Below are 19,089 nucleotides of genomic sequence, written 5' to 3' on the forward strand. Positions count from 1 at the left end.
TGTTTTCCTGACTCGGGACTACAGGTGAAAATTAGCATTTATGCTATAACCTGGCTCATTTACAGTCTGTACAGAAATGTTAGATTGTTCATTAATGTGCACTGTCCCAGATAAATAAATAAATTACAGACTGTTAGAGGGAATTTGCAAGTTTTTTTCTTTGGTATTTTGTTTTTGGAAACAGTAAGTTTCTTTCTGGTTGGCCAATGTGTCCCCATGGTGTTGGATCTTTTTTACATTTCTAATTTTCTTTTAAATTCATTTTAGCTCATTTCAATGATGTTCATTTAATTAAAATATAACTTAGGTCATTCTAAATTCAATTCAATAGTCATCCCTACACACTTAAACATGCATAGACACATTTTTGAAATTGCCGGTATGACGGTCCTACCATGCTACTGTATACATGTGCATACTGAGAATATTAAGAACTCTATATTCTTATTTTGTATGTATTGATATGTATTTACAATATGTATTTTAACAATCATATATGTTTTGCTGTAATGCTGCTTACCCAACTATTTTCTTTTTTTAAACATTGTGATTAATATTTCTGTATGAACATCGTATCACGCTTGTTTTTATTTGTACTGTTGATTTTGGAAGATACTAATGTTGATGATACTAATGTTGATGATACTTATGTTGTTAATTACTACAACATTTTTTACTCAAAGCAGTAATATAATTGAATAAAATTAAAATATATTTGTAACCAGGTCACCTATCTGCACCTTACTTGTTCAAACAGTGAGACCAATGATCTGTTTCACGATATCTTACAAAGATCCACACACCATTTCATTACCTTACCATTTTCCAGATCATGCCAATGTTTTCATGTATATGTCAGGACTGTTGTTAATTGTAAAGCAGAACATAGTGTTTGATGGCCAAACTCCAACATTATTACGCAATATAAAAATTACTATAAACACCTCAGACTAACATTGTTTCAGTAAACTTCAGATCACATATAAACTAACAATCCACATTTAGGCAATTTCGATGCCTTAATATCATCGTATACTATGTGTTTTGAACATGCTTGTCATTAATGTATTTCATTTTTCAATTTCAATGCAAAGTTGTTCAGCCCCCTGTCTTTTCAGGCAATATATTTCACATCTCATCTCAGCTAGATTGATGCTTTTTCGTTCTATGCAGTGTATATGTCTGATAATAATACAAAGTATTTCTTCTTTCAGCCTTTTCAGGAAATTCATTTCAACTTTCATCTTTGACAGTATTACAATTCAGCTTCCAGCTTTTCTAACAATGTATTTTAGCTCTTCACTTGACAATTTTCCAGATTTTTCAGCAGTGCAGTGCAGTGCAATGCATTTGAGCTTTAAGAGTTGTCGTACTATTTGTTTCATATTTCTGCATTTGTAAGTCATTATCAGTTAGAAAATCTACTCAAACCTTACAATGTTCTACATCTTTTGTCATTATTCAACTTTTAAAGCCAACAGTTCAGTTTAGCATAAGCTTTTAACTTTTTAATGAAATTCATACTTATTAAAACGATTTCCAGTTTTTCAACTATTCTCACTTCTTCAACTTCTTCTTATAGATTTAAGCTATTCATCCAGTTTAGTTTTAGCTATTCAGCATTCCCACGCATTTTCCGCAGGAAATGCATTTTCTAGTTTATTCTTCTGCTTATTCCGTACGTTTTTTGGCTCTCGGTAACTTCTGCATACTTTCAGCTATTAAAACCATTCAACTTTTAAAATGTTCAGCTCTTTCAGCTAATGATGGGACTTCTTCAACTTTTTTTCTACTATTTATACTTTTTAAAATATTCAGCTTTTTATGACTTTTTTTTTTACATTGAAGTCAATGAGAGCATGCTTCAAATCCTTCAAATCTTCTTCTGCTCCCAAAATTTTCAGCTCCTTCATACTTTCACCTACAGACGCCAAACAAACTTTAAAATGTTCACAAAATATTCAGCTATCAGGCTATATCTTTTAAGTTTGATATGTTTTACAGTTTTTGTGAAAAAGCTGTTTAAGTTTAGTGATCATTTCAGGATTTTTCTGTGTTTCTAGTGAGTGTGTATTGCGTGTCCTAGAGTGGATGATGTCATCGCCAGAGCACAGAACGTTCAAAAAAATATCTTTGTCCCCTCTCTATAAATTGCTCTCACGCCCACAATATCTACTTGTCATACACAATTTATACATCAAAACGTAGGTATTTTTGTCTAGTTTCAGCCAATGTGCTCAGTTATGCGATATGCCTTATACTTTGGCTCGATGAGCTTCCAAATGACAAGAGTTCCACATCTGCCTCCATCCACTGCCCTGTTTAACATGTCTCCACATTTCTGAGCGAAACGCAGAGCGAACCACTTTTTTAAATCGCTGATATGCCCACATTTTTAAGTTTATCAACATAAATTTTACATGAATACGTTCACAAAGGTCTTGTGGTGGTCACGATTACATCATTTCACCGATAGCCCTTATCATTTTAGCAGTCTGAGGCTTTATTTGAGAGCTTGCTCTGTGTCTTTGAATAGCTCCAGTGGGGCACAGCTGACAGTTTCAGCAGGTGACACGGTCGTTAACCTGATTAAAGATCAAAGAGATCTCATCACAGACTTCAAAGGGTGTTTTCACATGGTCACAGGTCATTGGTAGCCATGACAACCCTTTCACAGACAGTCAACTTGAATACTACAGGCAGTAATATGAACATTAGTCTACATCTTTAGTGTTCCACTTCTGTCTGACTGTCTCTGTCTCTCTGTCTCTCTTTTTTTTAATTGTATTCCCTCTTCCGTACGTTTTTTGGCTCTCTGTAACTTCTGCATACGTTGAGCTATTAAAACCATTCAACTTTTAAAATGTTCAGCTCTTTCAGCTAATGATGGGACTTCTTCAACTTTTTTTCTATTATTTATACTTTTTAAAATATTAAGCTTTTTAACACTTTTTTTAAACATTGAAGTCAATGAGATCATGCTTCAAATCCTTCAAATTTTCTTCCGCTCCCAACATTTTCAGCCCCTCCATACTTTCACCTACAGTTCTAAATAAAGAACCTACTGTTCTCTCACACTGTCTCTCACTCATTAGCATTAGCTGGTGTGGTGATCAATGATCAAAGACAGGCTTTATAAGTGCTAAAGGAACATTTTCAACTATACAGATGATAGTGTAGTGGATATTGTGTATGTCTTTGGTGTGGGAGATCAAGGTTTGAATCCAGCTGTGATACATCAGTCAATATGTCCCTGATTGAGATGTTATTTCACTTTTTTTCAATTATTCTCACTACTTCAACTTATTCTTACGGATTTAAGCTATTCAAACAGTTTAGCTTTAGCAATTCAGCTATTCATGTTTTATTTTGGCTCTCCTCTCTTTCTCTCCTCTCTTCTCTCCTTCTCTCTGTCCTCTCTTTCCTTTTGTTCAGCCCCATTCTTTTTACCTAATATATTTCACATCTCATATCAGCTAGATTGATGCTTTTTCGTTCTATGCAGTGTCTGATAATAATACAAAGTATTTCTTCTTAGGTAATTCATTTCAACTTTCATCTTTGACAGTATTACAGTTCAGCTTCAAGCTTTTCTAACAATGTATTTTAGCTCTTCACTTGGGTAATGCAGTTCAGCTTCCAACTCTAACAATTTTCCTGATTTTTTTAGCGTGTAGTGCATTTAAGCTTTAAGATTTTTCGTACTATTTGTTTCATATTTCTGCATTTGTGAGTGATTATCAGTTAGAAAATATACTCAGACCTCACAATGTTCTACGTCTTTTGTCATTATTCAACTTTTGAAGCCAACAGTTCAGTTTAGCATAAGCTTTTAACTTTTTAATGAAATTCATACGTATTAAAACGATTTCCACTTTTTCAACTATTCTCACTACTTCAACTTCTTCTTACTGATTTAAACTATTCAACCAGTTTAGCTTTAGCAATTCAGCTATTCAGCATTCCCACGCATTTTCCGCAGGAAATGCATTTTCTAGTGATAAATGATATTTTTACAAATATACCAGAGGGTATAGGAAGATCTCTGTTTGCTGATGATGGGGCCATGTGGAAAAGAGGGAGAAATGTGGGGCATGTAGTCAACAAATACAGGAAGGAGTTGGACAGGTGGAGGAATGGGGCATTAAATGGGGATTTAAGTTCTCAGTGGAGAAAACAAAGTTCATGCTTTTTACAAAAAAGAGAATTAGAGAAGATAATGAGGTTAAATTGTATGGAAGTAAACTTGAGAGAGTAGATAGTTTCCGTTTTTTGGGAATATATTTTGACCTTGAATTAACATGGAGAGAACATGTGAGACAGGTGGAAAATAAATGTAAAAAAGTGATCAATGTCATGAGATGTCTTGCAGGGGGGAGCTGACTTTGAAGCAATGAGATATATATATATATATATGTAGCTCTAATTAGGTCAAGGCTGGACTATGCAAGTGTAGTATATAGGTCAGCTGCCAAATCTGTGCTTGCGGGCCTGGAAAGGATTCAGGCTCTGGCTTTGAGTGTGTGTCTGGGGGCAGTTAGAACATCACCAGTGTGCACCTTGCAAGTTGAGGCAGGAGAAATGCCATTAGAGCTCGGTCAACGTCAACTGAGAGCAAATTACTGGATAAATTTGAGGGGACATGAAGAGGCTCATCCAGCAAAAAGTGTACTACAGAACTGCTGAGAGAGAGAGAGAGAGAGAGAGAGAGAGAGAGAGAGAGAGAGAGAGAGAGAGAGACACAGAGAGAGAGAGACAGAGAGAGAGAGAGAGAGAGAGAGAGAGAGAGAGAGAGAGAGCACAGAAATTGAGCTTTGGTTGGGTGGGGCATGCAGTGGCAAGAGACAGTTTGCTCAAACTGTAATATGGCCTGTGGTGCCTGTGTGGATGATAGAGGATATGATAGTGGATGTGGAATTAATTAAAATCAAAGCGAGGTAAGAGAGTAGATCTGGTGAGTGAATTTTATGAATATGAAGAAATGAAATATAAGGAATATATGCAAATCTTCACAGATCGATCAAAGGATCCAGAAACAGGAAACACTGGATCTGCTATTGTAGTCCCGAGTTACAGAGGGGAAGTTTGTAGAAGAACATCATATTTGTTAAGTGATTTACAGTGGAGCTATATGCTATATTGATGGCTCTGGAATGGATGGGAGAATATAGACCAAAGAAGGCCCTAGTCTGTAGGGACTCTCTATCTGCCCTGTACAGTCTAAGATCAGGAACATCTAGTCGACAGATTTACTCTCTGAAATCATGACAGCACATGCAGGAATAAGAAGACAAGGTATTAATATTGTATGTATGTGGGTTCCTGCTCACATAGGCTGTTTGGGTTATGAGAGGGTGGACAAGCTAGCCAAGCAAGCAGTGAGGAGGGGAAACATAGACACAGTTATCATATTATCAGAACAAAGCAAAATGAAAGGGAAGCCATTTATTGTGTATAACATCCAAAATAGTGTTGGTAATGTAAGGAGAGGAGGAGGAAATAGGAAAGAGGAGACAGTCATCACCACACTGAGAATTGGGCATACTTATTTAAATATTACGCTTTTCATCATGGGGAAACATCCAACAGGATTGTGTAATAGGGTTGTGACAGTGGTGGTGGACTGGTAGCTGGAGAGGTGCCAGTTCACCTCCTGGGCACTGCCAAGGTGCTCTTGAGCAAGGCCAAACCCCCAACTGCTCGGGGCGCCTTCCAGCTCATCTGACATCTCTCCATTAGTGCATATGTACCTGCATATACATGCACTAATGGACCTCAGTAACTATACTGAGCATGTGTGTGTAATTCAGGCCTGGTGTAATGTGTGTAATAACAAAAGAGTGAAAACAATGTAATTTCCCCTTGCGGGATATATGTTAGAGAGAAAGATGATGATGGAGGGAATGAGAAGAGGAGGATTGAGGGGAACTGGATTGGGAAACATACTGGAATGTGGATCTGGCAACTGTAGGTGAACTGTGACACCAGGAGTTGGCGGTAGTGCAACGCAATGGATGCAAACCGCCGTTAAAATACACAGAAGAAAAAGAAGAAGATGACGTAGTAGGTTACAGGTCTGCTCGGTGCTCTCAGCGACAACAAGCGTCAACCACAGTCTATGGTGTCAACTCGGAACATCTCTGGGCCATAGACTACAGTCTATGTGCTACAAGGGTTAGCTAGAAGAATGAAGGGAACCTAAATAGTTTCGTGCGTTGGTGCTGGTTAGTTGACAAAAGTATAACAAAAGTAATGGCGGTCGCAGCTGTTTGTGTATAGAAACTGCTTTGGTTTTTAAATTATTTTGCTGCGTACTGAGATAAGGAACCCCCGGATGAAGTAGCGTTCACAGGTGAAACTCTTGCTAGCATTAACGTTAGCATGGTTGTTAGCGCGCTACCTGTCAAAACAGCTGTCAACGTGATGTTTGCTCACATTTACTGTTTTCAGCCAGTTTTAAACAGTTGGGGGATTTTACAGGAAAAAGAAGTGACCTTATAAAACGCTCAGTCTAATTGTGGGTGAAAACTTAAAGCAGTCTGATGAAACATTTGTTACACTAACGTGTTGTTTTGGTAACCATCTGATTAGCTAGCAGCATGCGATTGTGAAAAGTTCAGCTAACGCTAGCTAGTTTAGGATTTGGTTATGAGACGTATTTAACTTGTGTAACCTGAGATAAATAACACACAGACAGAGACACGGTTGTCAATGTCTGTTTTAACCTCAAAGGTTTAACGTTAGCTGTGTCATGTTTACAGGACAACTGTTTGGTGGAGAGGCTAGGCTATCGTTATGTTTTGGGTACCCACATATTTAACTAAAAACACAACCAGCAGATTGTGTTTCAACATGTCTTGGATCACTGGGTCAGTTGTTTGTTTGTGGTCATATAACTTCAGTAGATCCTTAGAAAAAAATCTTAGGTGGTAAAATAGGAAAGACTAAATTGTCCTTGATCAGCATGATACAATAATAAGATACAAGAAATGCTACATTCCTGATTGGTTACGTGTTAATGAGCCTGTGGTTGAATGAAACAGACTGTTTGACTTTACAATCTCTGTTTCAGGATGGCAGGAGTGTTCGACATAGACTTGGAGACTGAGGACATCAGTGATACAGAGGTCTGTATCCCCCAGTCATGATCAGTTACCTGAAATACACAGGTCATAGGTTGTTTCTGCTTTAGAAATTTTTTTGACTGCATAATACTTGTCTCTGTGCACAATGTACACATGTTAATAAAAGTCAAGCTTGGGTACGTTGCCACAAACACATTAGTCCTACGTGAAATACATCCCTGTGTTTTAAGGAACATTTGGCTACGGTCTACAAAAATGTAAGATATTTTGCTGAGTTAAATCCAGCTCTGTGTCATAACAGTGTGGGCAATTTGTGTAGGGAGGGAAGCCAAACACAGTTTATCTAAACACAGTGTCCACTCAAAGATGACACAGAGCTGCATTATAACCCTTAACGAGTATCCCTTTATGAACGAAATGGACTTACTTTTCTAACATTGTTCAAACTCATTATCTTGCGGTTTCCCATCTGTAGGATGATGTCTGTGACTTCACTGTGACAGAACCAGAGAAGTAAGTTTATATTTAAATATAAATCTAAAAAAAATGGATACTGATATAGTACAAATGTTTTTATAACCAATACTGCTACTTTTCTGTGTCATGCTATCCCAGTGTGCAAACAGAGGAGGTGGAGTTGACCAGTGAAAGTGTCAACAGAGACAGTGAGAGAGTTGGACCTGACTGTTTTGAGCTTCTTACTGTGCTGGGAAAAGGAGCCTATGGCAAGGTGAGTGTGATTGAGCACCGTGGTGTGCACACTGGTGTACACATTTGACACCTTTTTTAAGGTGACATCTTTATTCATAACTACTCTTACTACTAAAAGTAATTCCAAAACAGTCATTCAATCATTGTTTCATTCACAATTGTTTCAACACTACATAAAATATCTCTTTCAGCACAGTCGTAATCTTAGTTACTTTTTATGGTAAATAGCGCCTTTCTAGTTTTCCAACCACTCAAAGTGACATGCTACATACAACCACTGATGGTAAAGGCTGCCATGCAAGGTGCCAATCTGCTCATCATGATTTAATAATTGAATCATTAACATGCACATCGATGGCACAGCCTTTGGGAGCAACTTGAGGTTCAGCATCTTGCCCATGGACACTTCAACATGCAGACTAGTAGCCTGACAAGCCAGACCCACATCCAGATGTTGGGTCTGGGAACTCACCATTAACAGGGCTCAATCCGAGGGGCGGGATAAACGGTTGTCTTTTAAATTCCCTCTGCACGCAATAGGATAGCGCTACAACCAGGCAGAGCAACAAAGAAGGTATCTGGTTGGCAAAACTCTGAACACATCTTTCTTTTTTAAGAATGACTTCAGTGCCGTTCTTTGTTCTTTTCTCAAAGAAAAGCTTAACTCCAAGTCTTCCAGAGTCGCAAAGCCGTTTTCGTGCTAGGGTGGTCTAGATTTCTAGGCTAGCAGACTAGATGAGCCGGGATCAAACCGCAGATCTTCTAATTTGTGTACTGTTTCCATTTTTTACTTTAACTTGCCGTACCGTACCATTACTGCACTGCATGATTACATGTAATAAATGAAATTAATTGATTGATTTGATATTCATATTAAAACTAGAAACCATCTTGTGATGGGATGGGACGCCAAGTCGTGCCAGTGTCGTAAAGTGTGGGGAGGCCAATGGCCCCTTCTTTACTTCCTTCCCCCTACTTCTGGCTCCCTTGCTCAGATCCCGCCCATTTTCAAACTCTGTAAAGTAAAGTTTTGTGACTGCATCTTGCACAATTATCGGGTCATGGGGTGTAAAGTGGGAGGGCCAAGGCCCTTTCCCAACTTTCTACTCCCCTGCTAAAGTTGTTTGACTGCATGTTGCACGTTTGTGATCCTATTGCGGCAACAAACAGTCTCAAAGTATTCAAATCCACTTCTGCGGTAGTTCCCACTACTCTAGCTGTCTGCCAGGATCACACACACACACACACACACACACACACACACACACACACACACACACACCCGTTGCTGTCACGCCTGGTAACAAAATGTCTTTTTTCAGGTTTTCCAGGTGAGGAAGGTTCAGGGTGCTCAGATGGGCAACATATTTGCCATGAAGGTCCTGAAAAAGGTACTTTGTCTCAGTCCACAGTTCCCTCCTTAGACACAAAATGTAGGATAAACAGAACATGAAGTTGCTCTCTTTCCATGTTTTCTTCATGCTTTTCTCTGCACACCATGCTTTATCTGCCTCTCATTCTCTTCCCTTCCTTCTATTTGTCCTCCTTTCTTTACTGGTCCTGCTCTTTATATTTCCCGTCCTTTGCCTTTTTCAATGCTGTACTGTGCTCACTAGTCTTGTTCATTTGTCTTTAGGCAAAGATAGTGTGTAATGCTAAAGACACGGCCCATACACGAGCAGAGCGGGAGATCCTGGAGACGGTGAGACACCCATTCATCGTGGATCTGCTCTACGCCTTCCAGACTGGGGGGAAACTCTACCTCATACTGGAGTGTCTGAGTGGTAAGACAGAGGCACTGGGAGAGTAGCCTGGCTCCGCCCTCCTACGTACTTCCGCTCAATTTTCATTTCCCTTCAGTACTCCGTCTGGGTTTGCGGTATATTCTTAGGTTTTCTCCGGTCAAATATTTGTATATACCTTCATTTTTAGCATTTATAGCCATACGGTTGTTTGAAGGTATAGAAAGGGAAGAGGTGGAGGGAGAAAAAGAGGAATGATGGATTGGAAGAAGATTCTCTAATTCCACTAACCCATCTGTACTGTTGTTTATCACCAGGAGGGGAGCTGTTCATGCAGCTGGAGAAGGAAGGCATCTTCATGGAGGACACTGCTTGGTAAGTACACATACCCCTGGGTAAATGCTTGCACACAATCTGGGAAACCAGCAAATGCTGCAAATTAGCGTTTTTTTAATTAATTAATTAATTAATAATTAATTTTATTTAGCTGATTTCAATCCAGCTCTGTGCCATAACAGTGTGAGCAGTGTGTTTAGATGAACAATGTGTGCCTTCCCTTTGTGGGACCAGTGCACGCAGCTCGGAGCCGCAATGTCTGCTGAATCCAGCAGATCTCAGCAGACCTCCATGACACGTTTTGCGTCATCCGGTAGATTTCACAAACCTGACCCAGAGCTGGTTTGTTTGTTTGTTTGTTTGTTTATTTATTGATTTGCACACATTCATAAAAAAACAAACAAAACAAAAAAACAACATAAATCACAACTTATGTCTTTCACATAGAAAGAGTGTGTGCTGGAGAGGTCAGAAACCCGTGGGGGGCTTATAGTGTAACCTCACCACGTCACTAGAACGTAATTTACAATAAAAAATAGGACTATAAATAATAATAAACTCAATATGGTGATAATAGAATAACAAAAATAATTGCAGAGTTACAGGCTTAAACTCAATTTGGTGAAAATAACAAAATGATGACAATAAAGGAATGAAATAGCAAGACTTATGATTACAGAAAAAGGCAGGAGATTTGGATAATAAAAGCTGAAGAAGAGTTCAAAAAGCTGGTAAATCATTTCAATAGTTGCCAGTCAGGAAGCTAGATATCCACTGAATACAATTTTTCTTTTAGTTTTTTTTGTATACAGGTAGGGAGGATGAGCTGCATGTCAGGTGTAGGTATTTGTTCCTTTGTAAAACACCTCTGTATTTTATCTAGTGCTGCCCTGTACCTTCCTCCTCCTCGTACCACCAGAGTGGTACGAGGAGGAGGAAGGTACAGCACGCTTGTTTGTCTCGTTGACATACAAACCCCAATTCCAATGAAGTTGGGACGTTGTGTAAAACGTAAATAAAAACAATACAATGATTTGCAAATCATTTTCAACCTATATTCAATTGAGTACACTACAAAGACAAGATATTTAATGTTCTAACTGATAAACTTTATTGTTTGTTTGCAAACATTCACTCATTTTGAATTTGATGCCTGCAACACGTTCCAAAACAGACTGGGAAAGTTGAGGAATGCTAAAAAAACACCTGTTTGGAACATTCCACAGGTGAACAGGTTAATTGGTCATGATTGGGTAAAAAAGGAGCATCCCCAAAAGGCTCAGTCGTTCACTAGCAAGAATGGGGCGAGGTTCACCACTTTGTGAACAACTGCGTGAGAAAATAGTCCAACAGTTTAAGAACGTTTCTCAACGTACAATTGCAAAGAATTTAGGGATTTCATCATCTACAGTCCATAATATCATCAAAAGATTCAGAAAAACGGGAGAAATCTCTGCACGTAAACAACAAGGCTGAAAACCAACATTGAACGCCCGTGACTTTGGATCCCTCAGGCGGCACTGCATTAAAAACCAACATCGTTATCTAAAGGATATTACCACGTGGGCTCAGGAACACTTCGGAAGTTAACACAGTTCGTCGCTACATCTACAAGTGCGAGTTAAAACTTTACCATGCAAAGCGAAAGCCATATATCAACACCCAGAAGTTAGCATGCCATGTTAGTGCCCATGGCATGGGTAACTTGCACATCTGTGAAGGCACCATTAATGCTGAAAGGTACATACAGGTTTTGGAGCAACATATGCTGCCATCCAAGCAAGGTCTTTTTCAGGGACGTCCCTGCTAATTTCAGTTGCAGTTACAATGCTAAGCCACATTCTGCATGTGTTACAACAGCGTGGCTTCGTAGTAAAAGAGTGCGGGTACTAGACTGGCCTGCCTGCAGTCCAGACCTGTCTCCGATTGAAAATGTGTGGCGCATTATAAAGCGCAAAATACGACAACGGAGACCCCAGACTTTTGAGTAACTGAAGTCGTACATCAAGCGAGAATGGAAAAGAATTCCACCTACAAAGTACAAAACCACTACAAAACGCTTATTGATTTTTGTTAAAAGAAAAGGTGATGTAACAGTGGTAAACATGCCCCTGTCCCAGCTTTTTTGGAATGTGTTGCAGGCATTAAATTCAAAATGAGTGAATGTTTGCAAAAAAACAATAAAGTTTATCAGTTAGAACATTAAATATCTTGTCTTTGTAGTGTACTCAATTGAATATAGGTTGAAAAGGATTTGCAAATGATTGTATTCTGTTTTTATTTACGTTTTATACAACGTCCCAACTTCATTGGAATTGGGGTTTGTAGAATGAATATTTGCGCTATTATGGAAATATTGTTGGAAATGGTCTGGTATAGTGTGGCCCTGATATTGATTGAAATCTGCAAAGTATCCCTTGAAGCAAGATAATGATACATTGTTTCATGCCTAGTTAGTCCTACTTTAGCAGTTTAGGCCACCTCTCTCAAATCATTAACGTAAATCATTTATGTCTGTGTTTAGTTTCTATCTAGGAGAAATCACTTTGGCTCTAGGTCACCTCCACTCCAACGGGATTATTTACCGGGACCTCAAACCTGAAAACATCATGCTTAATCACCAAGGTAATGTTCAATTTAATTCAATTCAAACAACTTTATTTTATCCCTAAAGGGCAATTCAATTTTGCCGTCAACCAGTCACATAAAATACAAACGGAGCGGAATAAACACCATCGCAATCATTCAATCAACCAACACGTCAGTAGCAGCAGGTCAGCAAATAGGTAACGCAGGCATGAGCAGCAAAGCACACACAGGTTGCCAAATCAAAGCTAAATTAAATAAATATACGACCATAATCCACCGTAAGTGAAGTAATAAATACATAAATCAAAGCTTTATGCTTCCCCAGAATTACAAGCCCTGGATGTTACAGGTTGCTGCCATCAGCAGCATTTTAGAGCCTAATGGCAACAGGAATGAAGGAATTCAAGTATCTGTTGGTTTTACATGGGGGAGCAAGATAGCGCCGCCCTGATGACATTAAAGAGAAGCTACAATAAAGAACATGGCCAGAATTACCCATGATTCTCTTAGCTTTCTGGACTACCTCTTCCAGAGGGGGCTCAGGTCTGCTAACGGAAGTCCAGTGATCTTAGAGCAGATCTTTACAATGTTAATGAGGCTATTGCTGCTTTTCACAGGCAACCCATGAAACCAGCAAACCAATGAAAAAGTTAAAAGACTTCCAATAAAGGAATGATAAAAGCTACGTAAAATGTTCTCAGACACATTAAAATAGTTCAGCTTCCACATCAAGTGAATTCTTTGTTGTCCTCGGTTGACAATTGACTGTATTTTTATCAAATTTAAGATTAGAGTCTAATATGGTTCCCAGGTATTTATATGAGTCAACGATTTTAACATTTCCACCATGGATGATGCTGGCATGAGGCTCGAGACAATTCCTCCTAAAATCAATAATGAACTATTTAGTTTTTGTAACACTGAGGTCCAGGTAGTTGTCATCACACCATTGAACAAATGCTGATAAGGTGCAGCAATGCCCTGATTCTGCCCCCTGAAGAAGACTAGGGTTGGGTATTGTTATTGTGCCTAAACGGTGCCTGAACCGATATTTTTTAAGAAAGAGAAAAAAAAAAGGAGGGTACTAAACAACAGTCAACGACATTAAAGAACGGCTTGTTTATTGCTAAGGCCATATGGTTAAAATGAAATGATTTAATAATATAGTAATAACAATAACTTATAACAATAACGTATTTCACTAGTAAATTGCTGTTGAATGACAAAAACAACCACCAGATGGGAAAAGGGTATTTTACAATAACTTTGAATGCACCGTGAGGCTACCAGTTTCAAGTGAACTGTGTTGATTTTCCAACAACGGCAGCTGTCACACTTTACACCGTTTAGCTGTCAGCATTTTAACCCTGTTTAATCTAGCTGCTAGCTAACGGTAGGCTAATGTTAGCTGCTGTTGAGTGTAGTGTTAACTAGCGTGACATGCGGCGATGTTTCTGTTGCCTGTAACGTCCGCTTCGGAGCATCAGAGAGCATCGCAGGCACCGAAATAAGGCACCGAAATCCGCGTTACTATTCGGTCCGGTAGATACCAATCGTTAAGGCACCGGTGCCGTATTAGCACCGGGTCTCGGTACCCAACCCTAAAGAAGACACAGTAGGACAGTGTCATCAGAAATGTTCACATGGTAGCTGGCCTCTTCAGAAGTCCTACAACTGTCTGTGTACATCATGAAAAGCAAGGGGGGAAAGTACACATCCCTGAGGTGAGCCTGTATTGGAGGTGATAATGTTTGACCTGGGACCATTCACAAGAACTTGCTGAACTCTGTCTGTTAAAATGTTTAAAAACAACAATAAGATCTGATCAGGTAAGTTGAAATAAGAGGCAAGTCGCTCAATTAAAATATGAGGCTGCATCTTATTTAAAAGCTGAAGAAAAATCAGCAAATCAAATTCTGGCATGGGATTTGGGTTTTTCAAGGTGCTTATATACTCTGTCTAAAATGAATACTGTAATGGAGTTTGCCATCAATGAGGGAGACAAAAATGTAGTGATGTTACCCATGAACCTCCTGCTTCGAGGCATGTATCGAAGAAATGAACCAATTTGGAATGAAGCTTTGTATCGGAGCTTGATTGGTTTTGTGATTATCACGTGACCAGTGACGTCTGAAACTTGGTTTCACACACACCCACGTGACTGCTTCGAAGTTGAATTCAAAGCTTTAAAGTTACTATCAGAAGCATGGTTCATACAGCAGCAGCAGTGTGATCATGCCATATGAAATGTATAGCTGTGTGTATGTGAGGTGTGCATCTGTGTGAGTTCGAGTGAATGTGTTTATTTACTACACTTTTACTGCTGCTAACTGGTTTCTGGACATTTTATTGTATTCACTGTATAAATTTGACTCCTTTGTTATTTTAACTGTTAACAGCCCTTCTAGGGACAGGTTTTGCGAATTAGCCATGGCTATAAACACTGTGATACAGGCATCGGATTGTTCTTTATGTAATAATCTATGTTTTTTGGAATCTGTCCCTATTCAAATAAACAACAAATAAATAATAAATAAATAAATAAATAAAATAAAGTTGAGCGGTACTGGGTGCGCCTTTGTGGGTTGTTGCAGTAGAAGAGTCAACAGAGTCAGGAAAGTTAGTTAATAGAGAGATTATTATAGCGATTATTATAGCCAGTAGAGTTTTTATAGTAGAGAGTTTATTGCAAGTAAGTTTATAGCGAGTAGAGAGTTGCTCTAGGCTACGTACTCAATATAATCACAGAAATGTGTGTGCAATGTGTTCTTCATTCATTTCCCTCCCAAATTGATGTATTTGTTTACAAACACAAGACAAGTTCACAACCAAAATCCTAACTTTATTGTTTGTGGAGAAGGCAATTACATTTTTATTTATGCAAGGTCCCAAATAGGCTTAGTTATTTGTCATTATTTATTTATCCATGAATTCATACTCAAAATGTATTCATCTTCGACTCAAAGACATTCATGGATAATATCTGTAAAACAGTTTGTGACACAATGCTATCCTTAACTTCACCACCAGATGTCCTCGTAGAGTTCTGAAGCTTCGAGTATTGAACCTTTTTTCGATACAATTGGATTGAAAGCTTCACTGGTTCAGAAAGCTTCAGTTCGCCATCACTACAAAAATGTTTTCAAAATTTTCTAAATATTTTTCATCACAAGAGATGGAACAGGTATTATAGTAGATGTTTTCCATATCGTTGGTATCTGACCACAGTCTGCACACATCTGGAAAAGTGTTGTGAACACCCCACTGAGCTGGTCAGTACAGTACTTCAGGGTGCGTCCACAGATAAAGTCAGGGCCAGCAGCTTTGCGAGTATTCACCTTCTTGAATAACTTTCCTGGGCTATCACAAAGTCATTGAGAGGTACCAGAGACGCTCGCAGCTTGGAAATATCTTCAAAATCTGTCCTTTCAAAACGAAAAAAAAAAGAATTAAAGATATTAGCCAAGTCAGCGCTGTCCGCAACGTTTATATTGACCATGACGAATGTGATTGGCTTAAAGAAATGCCAATAGACCAGAGCACATTTTTCTCCCATCCCAGAATGCTATGTGGACTAGCCAGACCCTCCTCCGCTCCGCAGCGTGTGGAGGGTCTGGCAAAGCGAGACTAAGTGGGGGGCTCGTGGAACGAACAGCTCCGTGAGCAAGAATTGGAAATTCTCACCGCTCCACTCGGCTCACATGCACTAGTTGGGGGTGCTGACATTTTTGGCTATTATAATTAGTGGTAGACGCATAGACCCGCGTAAGTAAAGCCGTAACGTCTCAATCGCCCCCTGGTGGCTGGCTGCAGTATTGGTCATAAATCCCGCCCCCTCCATGGTAGCGGATAGGACATGGGCCAAACAAAAAAAGTCAAAGTACACGGTTTCGATCATTTAAGGTAGTTCTTATCATACTGATGTTTGTTCACGTGTTGTTTTTTTTTTTTTTTTTTTTTTTTATTAGTTATTTGATGCTATAGAAACGGGGTGAAACGTCAGGATTGACACACTTAACTTATATTTGTATTTGTATTTCTGATTGGGCGGGCCAGCTGTCAATATGGGTTATTACCCAGTGGTCTCAATGTTTTATTGTTTTATTTCATGTGAATACTAGTTTACTAGAGGAGTAACTTAGTATTTGAAGTAATGCAGGAAGTGTGCATTTAGTTTCCATACTTACTATGTTAGTGAGTAAATCTACTGAAATGGCCACCACACCATAACAGAGGAGTGTGATGTTTAAGATGAGAAAGCAGAGGTTAAGTCATGTATGTCATGATTGTAAAAAACAATGGCTATCTGTATATCTTTACCAAGCGCAAACCAGTACAGAAGGCATCAATAAATTGTTGGGGAGGGTCATGCTTTTTTTCCATATCATTTTGGATGGTCATAGAAAAATGTACTACTGGTGAAGGGAGGGTCAGGTCTATTATGATTAAAGATCCCAAAACTCCTCCGGTGGCCCCTGAAATAAATAACAAACAGTCCCTAAATAAAATGACCTTGTAGCTGAATTTATGTTGGAATCATAATTGATTTGAAGTTTGTGTATTTAAAAAATAAGTAAAACACGCTCCTAAGTGTTTCCATATAGGAATATATCTAGATTTATTAAAATTAAAATATAGCTCTTAAAATCTTTAAATTAACTCTGCAGCTTTGACATTTTTTTTTCCAGGATTCTTTTTTACTCTAAAGTGTGACCTTGTATTTTGATCTCATCACTCTTTAAAATACTTTTGAATATTTCAATTTGATGAACCATGACCCTGAAATGCGCTAATGATCCTGTTCCCCTTTGCGTCGTTGAGGAAAAAAACAATTCTGTGATAGTTATGTTTTTTTTCTCTTTATGAAGGACACATCAAGCTAACTGACTTTGGCCTCTGTAAGGAATCGATTCATGATGGATCTGTTACACACACCTTCTGTGGCACCATAGAGTACATGTGGGTAACACACACACACACACACACACACACACACACACACACGTGTATAGGATACACGATATTGTAACATAATGTATACACTCTGTAACAATAATGCTAAGTTTTATAATTCAATTTCTAATACATAAGTTTAGAAATTGCAGTTTTAATCAATGTTTTTTGAATGCCCCGATCACACACAGATTGTTTTACCCTGTTAACTAACTTACTTTCTGTACTCTGTGTGTGTGTGTGTGTGTGTGTGTGTGTGTGTGTGTGTGTGTGTGTGTGTGTGTGTCCTTTCTCTGTGTATCTTTTTCTGTACCAGGGCCCCAGAGATCCTGACCAGGTCAGGTCACAACAGATCAGTAGACTGGTGGAGCCTCGGGGCCCTGATGTACGATATGATGACCGGATCAGTAAGTTAGAACTGTGAGAAAGAATAGTAATTAATTATGAGGAATCTGTGTCTGGAGATGGCGATGCACTGTAATACTGTAGTTTAAGTTTTTGGCTTTTAAAGTGATATTTGTGAAATAAGAACTTGGTGGAATTCTCCCAGCAGACCCATGCCCATAACGCCTCTAAAGGGAGGCAGACGTACTGGGTGCCCACATCACCCCAGTCTGCTTCTCTTTATTGTGAAGGAGTAGCTGGTGGAGCTTGAGGTCTTCACCCCTCAGGGCCTCTTTACAGGCGCCGTTCCCGACCTGTCGCGCGTCATTGTGATGTCAAAATGACGTAGATCTCGCTGGCACACCAGGATTTTGAGTGTGCGTCCAGAGGTCGTGCACCACTCTATTTTTTTCAGCGGCGCACGACAACGTGGAAACAGGAAGCATGGACGAGTTTGAGGGCAACGTGATGCCAGGACTCTCAGAGTGACTGCTAGTCTCTCTTGTAAACTTACTGGGTTACTGCCAGTTCTGCCGTTGTTTACCTTTTTCTTCTTCCTCTAGTCCGTAGAAAGAGCAGCGTTTGTAGCCTTTCCTCATTAGCGCCACCTCTGTTCAGGAGAAGACTGCAATTAGTGTCGTGACCACCACGCTCAATGGTGTTTTAAGCCCCCAACGTCTCCTTCCAGGCAGCGCTGCGACCGTTGACTTTAAGGCACCTAACCCTAACCTTAACCCTAACCCTAACCATTGCCTAATCCTAGTGCCTTCCAGGCAGCGCTGCCTGGAAGGAGGCGTTGGGGCCTTAAAACACAGATAAACGACCACCACGCACGAGTATAAATAGTTACGGCGCTGCTATGATGTCACACTGGTGCGCGACAGGTCAGGAACGGCGAGTATACCGCACGTTTAACCCTATCACACAGAGCGAGAAAGAGGCTAGCTGTAAGAAAACAGAAAGAAAGAACTTCAAAATGATTAATTTAAACTAACACAACTCAAGTACAGAAACTTTAAAAGGGTCAGTACATGTCTGCCAGTGATGGATTCAGACTGTCATATCCAGTCCAGCAAATTCAGAATGCTAATACAAGGGTTTATTTCTTGCATTACACTGTCAGTGGGTACATTTAGCTGTGCCCCAAGCCTAATATTACTGTAAAATGTTAAGTAATGCTTTATTATTGATGCTGTTTATTGCTGCTGTGATTGATTTGTATCCCTAATTACAGATAAGGGAAACCAGTAGTTGTGATCTGCTTTAGTAGCTACTGACTCCCTCCTGTG

At 39.3% G+C, this 19,089-nt stretch overlaps 1 protein-coding gene and 1 long non-coding RNA gene across 3 annotated transcripts in view; one reads left to right on the plus strand and one right to left on the minus strand.

Moving 5' to 3' along the window:
* LOC118494884 lies at window positions 1-14,592 on the minus strand. The gene is made up of 3 exons (XR_004897091.1): window positions 14,580-14,592; window positions 183-191; window positions 1-130 (listed from the first exon to the last, which is right to left on the minus strand). It is a non-coding gene; the product is annotated as an uncharacterized LOC118494884 (long non-coding RNA).
* LOC116048440 (ribosomal protein S6 kinase beta-2-like) overlaps window positions 6,061-19,089 on the plus strand; it is a 22,014-nt gene continuing 8,985 nt past the window's right edge. For both annotated transcript variants that reach the window (XM_031297556.2, XM_031297557.2), the window contains exons 1-10: window positions 6,061-6,352; window positions 7,073-7,127; window positions 7,561-7,598; window positions 7,701-7,815; window positions 9,119-9,187; window positions 9,433-9,580; window positions 9,856-9,913; window positions 12,399-12,499; window positions 17,332-17,422; window positions 17,733-17,823. In XM_031297556.2, the coding sequence (XP_031153416.1) occupies window positions 7,074-7,127; window positions 7,561-7,598; window positions 7,701-7,815; window positions 9,119-9,187; window positions 9,433-9,580; window positions 9,856-9,913; window positions 12,399-12,499; window positions 17,332-17,422; window positions 17,733-17,823 (765 nt within the window). In that variant the 5' untranslated portion in view covers window positions 6,061-6,352; window position 7,073. The remainder of the gene's footprint in view (window positions 6,353-7,072; window positions 7,128-7,560; window positions 7,599-7,700; window positions 7,816-9,118; window positions 9,188-9,432; window positions 9,581-9,855; window positions 9,914-12,398; window positions 12,500-17,331; window positions 17,423-17,732; window positions 17,824-19,089) is intronic.

Source organism: Sander lucioperca, chromosome 4 (assembly GCF_008315115.2).
Source record: "Sander lucioperca isolate FBNREF2018 chromosome 4, SLUC_FBN_1.2, whole genome shotgun sequence".
Lineage (NCBI taxonomy): Eukaryota > Metazoa > Chordata > Actinopteri > Perciformes > Percidae > Sander > Sander lucioperca.